Source organism: Doryrhamphus excisus, chromosome 13 (genome assembly GCF_030265055.1).
Source record: "Doryrhamphus excisus isolate RoL2022-K1 chromosome 13, RoL_Dexc_1.0, whole genome shotgun sequence".
Classification (NCBI taxonomy): domain Eukaryota; kingdom Metazoa; phylum Chordata; class Actinopteri; order Syngnathiformes; family Syngnathidae; genus Doryrhamphus; species Doryrhamphus excisus.
The window spans coordinates 4,172,834-4,186,134 of NC_080478.1; the positions used below are offsets into that span (position 1 = coordinate 4,172,834).

At 42.0% G+C, this 13,301-nt stretch overlaps 1 protein-coding gene across 1 annotated transcript in view; it reads left to right on the plus strand.

The window, feature by feature from the left end:
- LOC131140433 (eukaryotic translation initiation factor 4E-like) overlaps window positions 1-1,814 on the plus strand; it is a 12,596-nt gene extending 10,782 nt beyond the window's left edge. Inside the window, exons 6-7 of the mRNA XM_058090858.1 lie at window positions 47-186; window positions 259-1,814. Coding sequence (XP_057946841.1) covers window positions 47-186; window positions 259-373 — 255 coding nt within the window. The 3' untranslated portion in view covers window positions 374-1,814. The remainder of the gene's footprint in view (window positions 1-46; window positions 187-258) is intronic.
- The last annotated feature ends 11,487 nt before the right edge of the window (window positions 1,815-13,301 follow it).

The window sequence follows — 13,301 nt, forward strand, 5'->3', positions numbered from 1 at the left end:
AATGTCATTTTAGGAGCACAAGATTTTTTATTTATTTTTCCTCCAGCTCCTGTGCTTAGTCGGCGAGGCCTTTGACGACTACAGCGACGAAGTCTGCGGAGCTGTTGTCAACATCCGCTCAAAAGGCGATAAAATCGCCGTCTGGACTTCCGACTTTGACAACCGCGAAGCCATAACACACATAGGGTGAGCAACCGTTCCCCTAGTCGGAACGTTTTTTTTTTCCCAGTCCTCCTCCTGATTGTTTCCTGTCAACAGGAGAGTTTACAAGCAGCGCTTGATGCTCCCCATGAAGATGACCATCGGCTACCAATCCCACGCCGACACGGCAACCAAAAGTGGCTCAACCACCAAGAACAAATTTGTCGTTTGAGAAACATCCGGCAGTGGCCCCTTTTTTCACCGTCTCGTCTAATTTCTTGTCGGTGACGATGTTTACGATGTTTACGATGTTTTAAAGACTGACGAATGCGATCCAAGACTACGTGCCAAATGGCCTGCCCAAGACCTGGACCACAAAATAGCTGAATCTGCATCTTCCGAAACACTAACACACGTTGTGTACTTACTGTACACGGATAGCAATATTCCGGAATGAACCATATTCATGTGGAGGGGGGAACTTCTTCTCAAGTGACGTGAAGGCGATTATGACATTGCCGTCTCTAAACATGTAAACGGGATTATGAATGGAATAGTTCTAAGCAACTCTGTAATCTAAGTATTTCCGAGGTCAGTGGTCGGCAACCTGCGGTTCTACACCCTGCTTGCTGCACGCTCAGGCCAAGCTTTCTGTTTTTTTTTTTTGTTTTTTTTTTTAAATACTGAAAAATAGGAAATGTTTATTTTCACTTTTTGCAGTATGAAATACCCGACTCACCGCCAGACCGTGAATGCAACAGCTACTGTGTTCTAACTGCTGATTGGATGAGCAAAGGAAGGGGTCAGTTGGTTTCGTCGGTGAGATGTGAAAAAGACATCCTGATAACCGTATTAATCTATCCAGGCGGGTGGCCAGCCAATCACAGGGCACATATAGACAAACAACCATTCACACTCACATTCATACCTATGTACAATTTGGAGTCGCTAATTAACCTAGCATGTTTTTTTGGAATGTGGGAGGAAACCGGAGTACCCGGAGAAAAACCCACGCATGTACGGGGAGAACATGCAAACTCCACACAGAGATGGCCGAGAGCGGGATTGAACTCGGGTCTCCTAGCTGTAAGGCTTGCGAGCTAACCACTCGTCCGCCGTGCAGCCCATATTTGCATATTAACAATAATTCATGGTTCCATTTATCACAGTGAGTCTTCCAGGCCCTGATGCAGCAAAACAGTCCCAGACCATCACACTACCACCACCATATTTTACTGTTGGAACAATGTTCATTCATTTTCTACCGCTTATCCTCACGAGGGTCGTCACCGGCTGTCTTCGTGTGAGAATCACAGGGCACATATAGACAAACAACCATTCACACTCACATTCATACCTATGGACAATTTGGAGTCGCTAATTAACCTAGCATGTTTTTTGGAATGTGGGAGGAAACCGGAGTACCCACCGGAAAACCCACGCATGCACGGGGAGAACATGCAAACTCCACACAGAGACGGGATGAACTCCGGTCTACTAGCTGTGAGGCCTGCGCGCTAACCACTCGACCGCCGTGCAGCTGAAACCTTTCAGATCATCAAATTCAATGACAACACAACCGAATACAAAATGTTTTTAAAATTAGCCTTTTTAACTGCAATCAAACATTTGCGACAACTTGCAATGAGTCTCAAAGTGCCATGGAGGAATGTTGGTCCCCTCATCTTGGCAGAAGTTCAATTCTGTTGTTGCAGAAATGGTAACGTTTGAAAAAGATTAAAGCTTTTAAAATGTTTATTAACTTGTGTCGTGTTTTGTGGCTCTAGAGCAGGGGTGGGCAAACTTTTTGACTCGCGGGCCGCATTGATATAACAAAATTTCCGGGGGTGGGGGGTATTATTGTATCTGTAAAATTGTCATGCAATCTGCTATTATTATTTATTATTTTATATTTATATTTAAATATTTTAAAAATAATAAAATATTATAATAATTAAAATAAAATTAAAATAATAATTATTATATTATTATTATGTAAAATATGCAAATATAACAATATTATTATATATAATTAATATAATAATTAGCATTAATATAATAAATATAAAAATCATAATAGTTATAATAATAATATAATAATAATTATTTTAATTTTTATTAATTTTTATTATTATTATGTGCTTGTGTCTCTTTTTTCAGGAGCAACAGACCATGTCAAACAACGAAATTGATACAACCATCAAAAGGTTGGCTCAGGCCATGATGCCAGGTTGTATGTTGAGTTTAAATTAAATACTTTGGAAAGATTGGGCGGGCCGTATTCAAACACTTGGCGGGCCGGATGTGGCCCCCGGGCCGTAGTTTGCCCACCCCTGCTCTAGAGCATTTTATTCTTCTGGTGCTAAAGGTTGCCGACCCCTGTCCTAGGTCATTACTGTCCATATAAACATAGCCAATGCCATCCATATATTACAAGTTTCCGTTTAAAGCGCGTTAAGCCTTTTTCTATATGAAATGGCAGGCAAAATAAATTTCACAATTTACCAGCATGAGTGTTGTGCTGGAATTGTGTTTAATATTTTAATTTATCAATTTGCCTGAAAATTATTCACTTGAGTGTTGCATGTAATCCATTTCTGTAGTATATGTATTTAATGACTGATTAAAACATGGGAATTTTGCAATCATTTTGTAATTAATTGTGCTTTTTTGACACATTTTATATCGTAAATCACCTCCTAGTTGTGACAAAACTAAAATCAGGAGGAGGAAGCGGTTTGGAACAGATTAGGTTGAAGTGGACAACAGCAAAAATGACCCTAGTTCATATTAATAATGTGCTTTTCACTTATATGACAAAGCTGAGATGCAGGCAATTTTTTCTTGAAATATATAATATATATACTAATATATACTATATACACTAATATATACTATATACAGTATAAATAACCTGTAAGCGTTTCCACTTGGGTTGCTTTACAAAATATCAAAGTGGGCTTACAACCTTTTGGGGCATCTAACCGTCGACACCCCTGCCTTTAACACTAACCATATTTGACCTTGTGACATGTATGAGCACTAGTGGTGGACAAGACAGTTTATTTCAGTGAACTGGATCATTCCTGTTCGTTCAGTAAAAAGATTCGGTCATTTCGGTCAATTGTAGTGGTGGGCAAAACAGTTTATTTCAGTGAACCGGATCATTCCGGTTCATTCATTAAAAAGATCCGTTCATTCAGTGAACCGGATGATTCCGGTTTGTTCAGTGAAAAGATCCGTTAGTTTTGGTAATTTCGGTCAATTGTGGTGGTGGGCAAAACCCTTCATTTCAGTGAACCAGATCATTCCGGTTCATTCAGTAAAAAGATTCGGTCATTTCGGTCAATTGTAGTGGTGGGCAAAACTGTTCATTTCTGTGAATCGGATCATTTCGGTTCGTTCAGTAAAAAGATCCGTTCATTTTGTTAATTTCGGTCATTTTGGTCAATTGTAGTGGTGGGCAAAACCGTCCATTTCAGTGAACCGGATCATTCCAGTTCGTTCAATAAAAAGATGCGTTCATTTTGTTCATTCTGGTCTATTGTAGTGGTGGGCAAAACCGTTCATTTCAGTGAACTGGATCATTCTGGTTCGTTCACTAAAAAGATCCATTCATTTCAGTCATTTCGGTCGATTGTGGTGGTGGGCAAAACCGTTCATTTTTGTGAACCGAATGATTCCGGTTCGTTCAGTAAAAAGATACATTCATTTGGTTTATTTTGGTCATTTCGGTCAATAGTGGTGATGGGCAAAACCGTTCATTTCAGTGAACCGGATCATTCCGGTTTGTTCATTAAAAAGATCCATTCATTTTGGTCAATTGTAGTGGTGGGCAAAACCGTTCATTTCAGTGAACCGGATTATTCCGGTTTGTTCAGTAAAAAGATCCATTCATTTTGTTTATTTCGGTCATTTTGGTCAATTGTAGTGGTGGGCAAAACCGTCCATTTCAGTGAACCGGATCATTCCAGTTTGTTCAGTAAAAAGATCCGTTCATTTGGTTCATTCTGGTCTATTGTAGTGGTGGGCAAAACCGTTCATTTCAGTGAACTGGATCATTCTGGTTCGTTCACTAAAAAGATCCATTCATTTCAGTCATTTCGGTCGATTGTGGTGGTGGGCAAAACCGTTCATTTTTGTGAACCGAATGATTCCGGTTCGTTCAGTAAAAAGATACATTCATTTGGTTTATTTTGGTCATTTCGGTCAATAGTGGTGATGGGCAAAACCGTTCATTTCAGTGAACCGGATCATTCCGGTTTGTTCATTAAAAAGATCCATTCATTTTGGTCAATTGTAGTGGTGGGCAAAACCGTTCATTTCAGTGAACCGGATTATTCCGGTTTGTTCAGTAAAAAGATCCATTCATTTTGTTTATTTCGGTCATTTTGGTCAATTGTAGTGGTGGGCAAAACCGTCCATTTCAGTGAACCGGATCATTCCAGTTTGTTCAGTAAAAAGATCCGTTCATTTGGTTCATTCTGGTCTATTGTAGTGGTGGGCAAAACCGTTCATTTCAGTGAACCAAATGATTCCGGTTTGTTCAGTAAAAAGATCCATTCATTTGGTTTATTTTGGTCATTTCGATCAATTGTAGTGGTGGGCAAACTGTTAATTTCAGTGAACTGGATCATTTCGGTTCGTTCAGTAAAAAGATCCGGTCATTTCAGTCAATTGTGGTGGTGGGCAAAACCGTTCATTTCAGTGAACCAGATCATTCCAGTTTGTTCAGTAAAATGATCCGTCCATTTTGTTCATTCCGATCAATTGTAGTGGTGGGCAAAACCGTTCATTTCAGTGAACTGGATCATTCCGGTTTGTTCAGTAAAAAGATCCGTTCATTTTGCTTATTTCGGTCATTTTGGTCAATTGTAGTGGTGTGCAAAACCGTTCATTTCAGTGAACCGGATCATTCCGGTTCATTCAGTAAAATGATTCGTCCATTTTGTTCATTTCGATCAATTGTAGTGGTGGGCAAAACCGTTCATTTCAGTGAACCGGGTAATTCCGGTTTGTTCAGTAAAATGATCCGTTCATTTCGGTCAATTGTAGTGGTGGGCAAAACCGTTCATTTCAGTGAATTGGATCATTCCGGTTTGTCCAGTAAAAAGATCCTTTCATTTTGGTCAATTGGTCGTTAGCCTGTGATCTCCCCTTGTGCATGTTCACGTTCGTTCCGACTCAACAGCGCAACAACACGTGATGACTAGTGGCGTGTCAATCATGAACGAACAGGTCTAAAGACATAGTTCTTTTTTGTGAACGGAATGAACGAGGTCAGTCAATCTCTCGGTCTCGGTCTTTCAGTGAGCTAACCCACCCAGCCAATCAAAAACAAAGCATTTGCAACTGAACGGACTGAACGGGTATTTTAGGGTCGGTGACCTTGTTCATTCCGTTCACATTAAAAAACTAGTTATTTTGACCAGTTCGTTCATGACCGACACACCCCTAATGGACACTCACCACTAATATTTTTGATGATGAAAGATGATCAATAAAACAGCTACTAGCCTGGTTGTTTTGCTACCACGACAACCAAACGACCTGCCAGTTCCTGTTTCGGTTCCTCGCTTACACACTTTCACAAAGTCATTCTGTATCGAGTTAAGAATTACGGATCCATTGATTGACATCTGCGAGGCAGTGAAATAACCGTCCCAATCCTACAGCCGCTTTAACATTCACAATTAATAACTGGAGAACCAAATTAAACCCCCGCCCAATATCATCTGGCAATCCTTTCAAATGTCACCGTAAAAGGAACTTTGAAATAAAAGGTTACATTGGCCAACGTTAACGTCTTACTTCCTACCTGGGCTGCTTTAAAAATGTCACTTCGGTATGACAAATGTCATCACAAGATGCGCTACTCTTAAAGTCAGCGGGCGAGAGCCGAGTAACCGCCGGATCCTCCATGATGTGTTCAAGTGTTTAATGGCCCGTAGGAAGGCAGATTGGGTCTTTGTTTAGGTGACGTGATTGAGGAAGCAACCTTTAAAGGTCAGCTGATCCCCACATATGATCCCTTTTAAGGAAAGCCGGACGCAGCTTGATCAGCAATCAAAACATGAGTGGGAGCGCAGAAAACGTAAAACTCCGACATCCATTTTATTGTACAAACCGAAGATCCTTTTACTCCTGATGGAAAATGTCTACTTCTACTGTAGCGTTCTTATTTGGGCACGTTTTGTCAATTCTAATGCCCACTGATTGGTATTGTCTATATGTGCCCTGTGATTATTCCAACAGTAAAATATGGTGGTGGTAGTGTGATGGTCTGGGACTGTTTTGCTGCATCAGGACCTGGAAGACTCACTGTTATAAATGGAACCATGAATTATTGTTAATATGCAAATATGGGCTACACGGTGGTCGAGTGGTTAGCGCGCAGACCTCACAGCTAGGAGACCCGAGTTCAATCCCACACTCGACCATCTCTGTGTGGAGTTTGCATGTTCTCCTCCCACATTCCAAAAACATGCTAGGTTAATTAGCGACTCCAAATTGTCCATAGGTATGAATGTGAGTGTGAATGGTTGTTTGTCTCTATGTACCCTGTGATTGGCTGGCCACCAGTCCAGGGTGTACCCCGCCTCTCGCCCCAAGAAGACAACCGGTGACGACCCGTCGTGAGGATAAGCGGTAGAAAATGAATGAACATTATTCCAACAGTAAAATATGGTGGTGGTAGTGTGATGGTCTGGGACTGTTTTGCTGCATCAGGACCTGGAAGACTCACTGTGATAAATGGAACCATGAATTATTGTTAATATGCAAATATGGGCTACACGGTGGTCGAGTGGTTAGCGCGCAGACCTCACAGCTAGGAGACCCGAGTTCAATTCCACCCTCCGCCATCTCTGTGTGGAGTTTGCATGTTCTCCCCATTCGGGTACTCCGGTTTCCGCCCACATTCCAAAAACATGCTAGGTTAATTAGCGACTCCAAATTGTCCATAGGTATGAATGTGAGTGTGAATGGTTGTTTGTCTATATGTGCCCTGTGATTGGCTGGCCACCAGTCCAGGGTGTACCCCGCCTCTCGCTTGAAGACAGCTGGGATAGGCTCCAGCACCCCCACGACCCTCGTGAGGAAAAAGCAGTAGAAAATGAATGAATGAGTTCATATTGCAGGCTGTACGGTGCTCGAGTGGTTAGCGCGCAGGCCTCACAGATAGAAGACCCGAGTTCAATCCCAACCTCGACCATTTCTATGTGGAGTTTGCATGTTCTTCGGGTACTCCGGTTTCCTCCCACATTCCAAAAACATGGTACAGGGCTGCACGGCGGACGAGTGGTTAGCACGCAGACCTCACAGCTAGGAGACCCGGGTTCAATTCCACCCTCGGAGTACCCAGGGTAGGCTCCAGCAAACCCAAGTGACGATGGGCAGCATAGAAAATAGATGGATAGACGAATGGGTGCCATTGAAATGATCTTCTCCAATTGTGTGAGTGTGCATGGTGTGCGGCATAAAGACATGAAATAAGGCTATCAAACAGCAATGAGAGCTTATCTTCTGCGTCAAAATGGAAATAACGATTCTAATATGTCTAGGTGGGTCCTTTGATGAGGGCACCAGTCCAGGGTGTACCCCACCTCTCGCCTGAAGATAGGTGGGATAGGCTCCAGCCCCCCCCGCGACCTTCGTGAGGATAAGCGGTACAGAAAATGAATAAACCCGCCGAACCCTAATACACACCAAATGTTTGAACCCAATGTTGCCCACGAGTCAAAAGGTTTGCACACCCCTGGTCTGGACTGTACCATATATATCCACTGGTTCTTTAACTGTCAACCTCGTCTTGACCAGTGGTGTTGCATTTCAAAATATATTAGTCCAGTAAATGTCATGTGGGCTTAATCCCTTCATTCTTCAGGCAGACGTTAATTAATGTGGGGCTCACTGGTTTTTTTATTGGATAAAGAGTAATGCACTGTAATTAGAGGAAAAGCCATTCATTAAGGTCACTTGAAAAACCATTTGGATTTTATTCCCAAAAACCTTATGAGAACAACATACCCGACCCTCCCGAGTCTTCATGTCGTGTCGTCTGTTGCACGTCTGTGGGTATTTCTTCTGGACTGCAGCCTCATTAATGTTTTAAGAAGCAATTAAAATGTGAATAAAAGTCCCTTCATGAGAGAAAACATGCAAACTCCACACAGGCGGAGAATCGAACCCAGGTCTTCCTGATCTCCTGATCAAAACCGTTAATTTCAGTGAACTGAATCATTCTGGTTCGTTCAGTAAAAAGATCAATTTATTTCGGTCAATTGTAGTGGTGGGCAAAACCGTTCATTTCAGTGAATCGGATAATTTCGGTTCGTTCAGTCAAAAGATCTGTTCATTTTGTTTATTTCGGTCATTTTGGTCAATTGTAGTGGTGGGCAAAACCGTTCATTTCGGTGAACCGGATTATTCCGGTTCGTTCAGTAAAAAGATCCGTTCATTTTGTTTACTTCGGTCATTTTGATCAATTGTAGTGGTGGGCAAAACCGTCCATTTCAGTGAACCGGATCATTCCGGTTCGTTCAGTAAAAAGGGCCGTCCATTTCAGTGAACCGGATCATTCCGGTTCGTTCAGTAAAAATATCCGTTCATTTAGTTTACTTTGGTCATTTTGGTCAATTGTAGTGGTGGGCAAAACTGTCCATTTCAGTGAACCGGATCATTACGGTTCGTTCAGTAAAAAGATCTGTTCATTTCATTCATTCTGGTCAATTGTAGTGGTGGGCAAAACCTTTCATTTGAGTGAACAGGACAATTCTGGTTCATTCAGTAAGAAGATCCGTTCATTTTGGTCATTTCGGTCAATTGTAGAGGTGGGCAAAACCGTTCATTTCAGTGAATCGGATAATTTCCGTTTTTTCAGTAAAAAGATCCGTTCATTTTGTTTATTTCGGTCATTTTGGTCAATTGTAGTGGTGGGCAAAATTATCCATTTCAGTGAACCGGATCATTCCGGTTCGTTCAGTAAAAAGATCCGTTCATTTCGTTCATTCTGGTCAATTGTAGTGGTGGGCAAAACCGTTCATTTCAGTGAACTGGATCATTCCGGTTTGCTCATTAAAAAGATCCGTTCATTTCAGTGAACTGGATAATTACGGTTCGTTCAGTAAAAAGATCTGTTCATTTCGGTCATTTCGGTCAATTGTGGTGGTGGGCAAAACCGTTCATTTCAGTGAATCGGATAATTTCCGTTCGTTCAGTAAAAAGATCCGTTCATTTTGTTTATTTCGGTCATTTTGGTCAATTGTAGTGGTGGGCAAAACTGTCCATTTCAGTGAACCGGATCATTCCGGTTTGTTCAGTAAAAAGATCTGTTCATTCCGGTCAATTGTAGTGGTGGGCAAAACCATTAATTTCAGTGAACTGGATAATTCCGGTATGTTCAATAAAAAGATCCGTTCATTTCGGTCAATTGTGGTGGTGGGCAAAACTGTTCATTTTAGTGAACCGGATGATTCCAGTTCGTTCAGTAAAAGGATCCATTCATTTCGGTCATTTCGGTCAATTGTGGTATTGGGCAAAACCGTTCATTTTAATGAACCAAATGATTCCGGTTCGTTCAGTAAAAAGATCCATTCACTTGGTTCATTTTGGTGATTTTGGTCAATTGTGGTGGTGGGCAAAACCGTCCATTTCAGTGAACCGAATCATTCCGGTTCGTTCAGTAAAAAGACCCGTTCATTTCGTTCATTCCCGTCAATTGTGGTGGTGGACAAAACCGTTCATTTCAGTGAATCGGATAATTTCGTTTTCGTTCAGTGAAAAGATCCATTCATTTTGTTTATTTCGGTCATTTCAGTCAATTGTGGTGGTGGGCAAAACCGTTCATTTCAGTGAATCGGATAATTTTGGTTCATTCAGTAAAAAGATCCGTTCATTTCGGTCATTTCGGTCAATTGTGGTGGTGGGCAAAACCGTCCATTTCAGTGAACTGGATCATTCCGGTTCGTTCAGTAAAAAAATCTGTTCATTTCGTTGATTCCGGTGAATTGTAGTGGTGGGCAAAACCATTCATACCAGTGAACCCGATAATTCCGGTTTGTTCAGTAAAAAGATCCATTCATTTCGTTCATTCCGGTCAATTGTAGTGGTGGGCAAAACCGTTCATTTCAGTGAAGTGGATCATTCCGGTTCGTTCAGTAAAAAGATCCGTTCATTTCGGTCATTTCGGTCAATTGTGGTGGTGGGCAAAACCATCAATTTCAGTGAACCGGATCATTCCGGTTCGTTCAGTAACAAGATCCGTTAATTTTGTTTATTTCGGTCATTGTGGTCAATTATAGTGGTGGGCAAAACCGTCCATTTCAGTGAACCGGATCATTCCGGTTCGTTCAGTAAAAAGATCCATTCATTTGTTCATTCCGGTCAATTGTAGTGGTGGGCAAAACCTTTCATTTCAGTGAACAGGACAATTCCGGTTCATTCAGTAAGAAAATCCGTTCATTTTGGTAATTTCGGTCAATTGTAGAGGTGGGCAAAACCGTTCATTTCAGTGAATCGGATAATTTCCGTTCGTTCAGTAAAAAGATCCATTCATTTTGTTTATTTCGGTCATTTTGGTCAATTGTAGTGGTGGGCAAAACTGTCCATTTCAGTGAACCGGATCATTCCGGTTCGTTCAGTAAAAAGATCCGTTCATTTCGGTCATTTTGGTCAATTGTGGTGGTGGGCAAAACCGTTCATTTTCGTGAACCGAATGATTCCGATTCGTTCAGTAAAAAGATCCATTCATTTCGGTCATTTTGGTCATTTCGGTCAATTGTGGTGGTGGGCAAAACCGTTCATTCCAGTGAACCAGATAATTCCGATTCGTTCAGTAAAAAGATCAGTTCATTTCGGTCATTTCGCTCAATTGTGGTGGTGGGCAAAACCGTTCATTTTAGTGAATCGGATCATTTCGGTTCGTTCAGTGAAAAGATCCGTTCATTTTGTTTATTTCGGTCATTTTGGTCAATTGTGGTGGTGGGCATAACTGTCCATTTTAGTGAACCGGATCATTCCGGTTCGTTCAGTAAAAGATCCGTTCATTCCGGTCAATTGTAGTGGTGGACAAAACCGTTCATTTCAGTGAACCGAATGATTCCGCTTCGTTCAGTAAAAAGATCCATTCATTTCGGTCATTTTGGTCATTTCGGTCAATTGTGGTGGTGGGCAAAACCGTTCATTTCAGTGAATCGGATAATTTTGGTTCATTCAGTAAAAAGATCCGTTCATTTCGGTCATTTCGGTCAATTGTGGTGGTGGGCAAAACCGTTCATTTTAGTGAACCGGATGATTCCGGTTCGTTCAGTAAAAAGATCCATTCATTTCATTCATTCCGGTCAATTGTAGTGGTGGGCAAAACCGTTCATTTCAATGAACTGGATAATTCCGGTTCATTCAGTAAAAAGATCTGTTCATTTCGGTCAATTGTGGTGGTGGGCAAAACCGTCCATTTCAGTGAACCGGATGATTCCGGTTCGTTCAGTAAAAACATCCGTTAATTTCGGTCATTTCGGTCAATTGTGGTGGTGGGCAAAACCGTTCATTTCAGTGAACCGGATCATTCCGGTTCGTTCAGTAAAAAGATCTGTTCATTTTGTTCATTCCGGTCAGTTGTGGTGTTCGGAAAAACCGTTCATTTTCGTGAACCGAATGATTCCAGTTCGTTCAGTAAAAAGATCCATTCATTTCGGTCATTTTGGTCATTTTGGTCAATTGTGGTAGTGGACAAAACCGCCCATTCCATTTTTAATTTTGATTTGCACTTTTTGTGCTGTAGTGTCCTAAGGAAATGAGTTTGTACCCTTGGCAAGTGGAGGATCTGAGCCGCCGCCACCGATGCTGATTGCTTTAGGAGTTAACTGTTCTCCAGCAGACTGATGAATTTCCCCAGGGTCCACGATCTTCCACTTATTTGCTCCCGGTGGCGTAAAGATCAATGGCAGGATTTGTTCATCCAGATTACAGGAAAGGAGGAGACAATCACAGAGGTAGTTATCCTACCGTGTGGCCTTCATCTACAATCTTCAAATGACATTAAAGCCTGAAGGATTTCATCTAGAAGGATACTTTCAGACAGTACAGCCGCATAATACATGCAGTAAAAGGAGGGCTGGTCAGTACTTCGAGTTTGGTACTGATCTGATACCAAGTAAATACAGAAACAGTTTTGTTGTTATTGTTTGTGATTTGGCTTGTAATTTGGGTGGTCGAGTGGTTAGCATGTTGGGAATCGGGAAGATCCGGGTTCGAATCCCGTTTGGGCTCTCCGGTTTCCTCATGCTAGGTTAATTAGCGACTCCAAATTGTCTGGAGTCAATTTGTGTGAATGGTTGTTTGTCTATATGTCTATATGTTTGTCTATATGTGCCCTGTGATTGGCTGGCCACCAGTCCAGGGTGTACCCCGCCTCTTTCCCAAAGTCAGCTGGTATAGGCTCCAGCATACTGTGTATATTTGTGAATATAATGAAAAAAATTGCAAAAAAAAATACCACTGCACGGTGGCCTAGTGGTTAGCACGTGGGCCTCACAGCTAGGAGACTCGTGTTCAATTACACCCCCAGTTTGCATGTTCTCCCCATGCATGCGTGGGTTTTCTCCGGGTACTCCGGTTTCCTCCCACATTCCAAAAACATGCTAGGTTAATTAGCGACTCCAAATTGTCCATAGGTATGAATGTGAGTGTGAATGGTTGTTTGTCTATATGTGCCCTGTGATTGGCTGGCCACCAGTCCAGGGTGTAACCCGCCTCTTTCCCAAAGTCAGCTGGTATAGGCTCCAGCATACTGTGTATATTTGTGAATATAATGAAAAAAACTGCTAAAAAAAATTACCGCTGCACGGTGGTCTAGTGGTTAGCACACAGGCCTCGCAGCTAGGAGACTTGAGTTCAATTACACCCTCCAGTTTGCATGCGTGGGTTTTCTCCGGGTACTCCGGTTTCCTCCCACATTCCAAAAACATGCTAGGTTAATTAGCCACTCCAAATTGTCCATAGGTATGAATGTGAGTGTGAATGGTTGTTTGTCTATATGTGCCCTGTGATTGGCTGGCCACCAGTCCAGGGTGTACCCCGCCTTTACAGGGTAGGCTCCAGCATACCCGTGACCCAAGTGACGATGGGCAGCATAGAAAATGAACGGATAGACGAATGGGTGC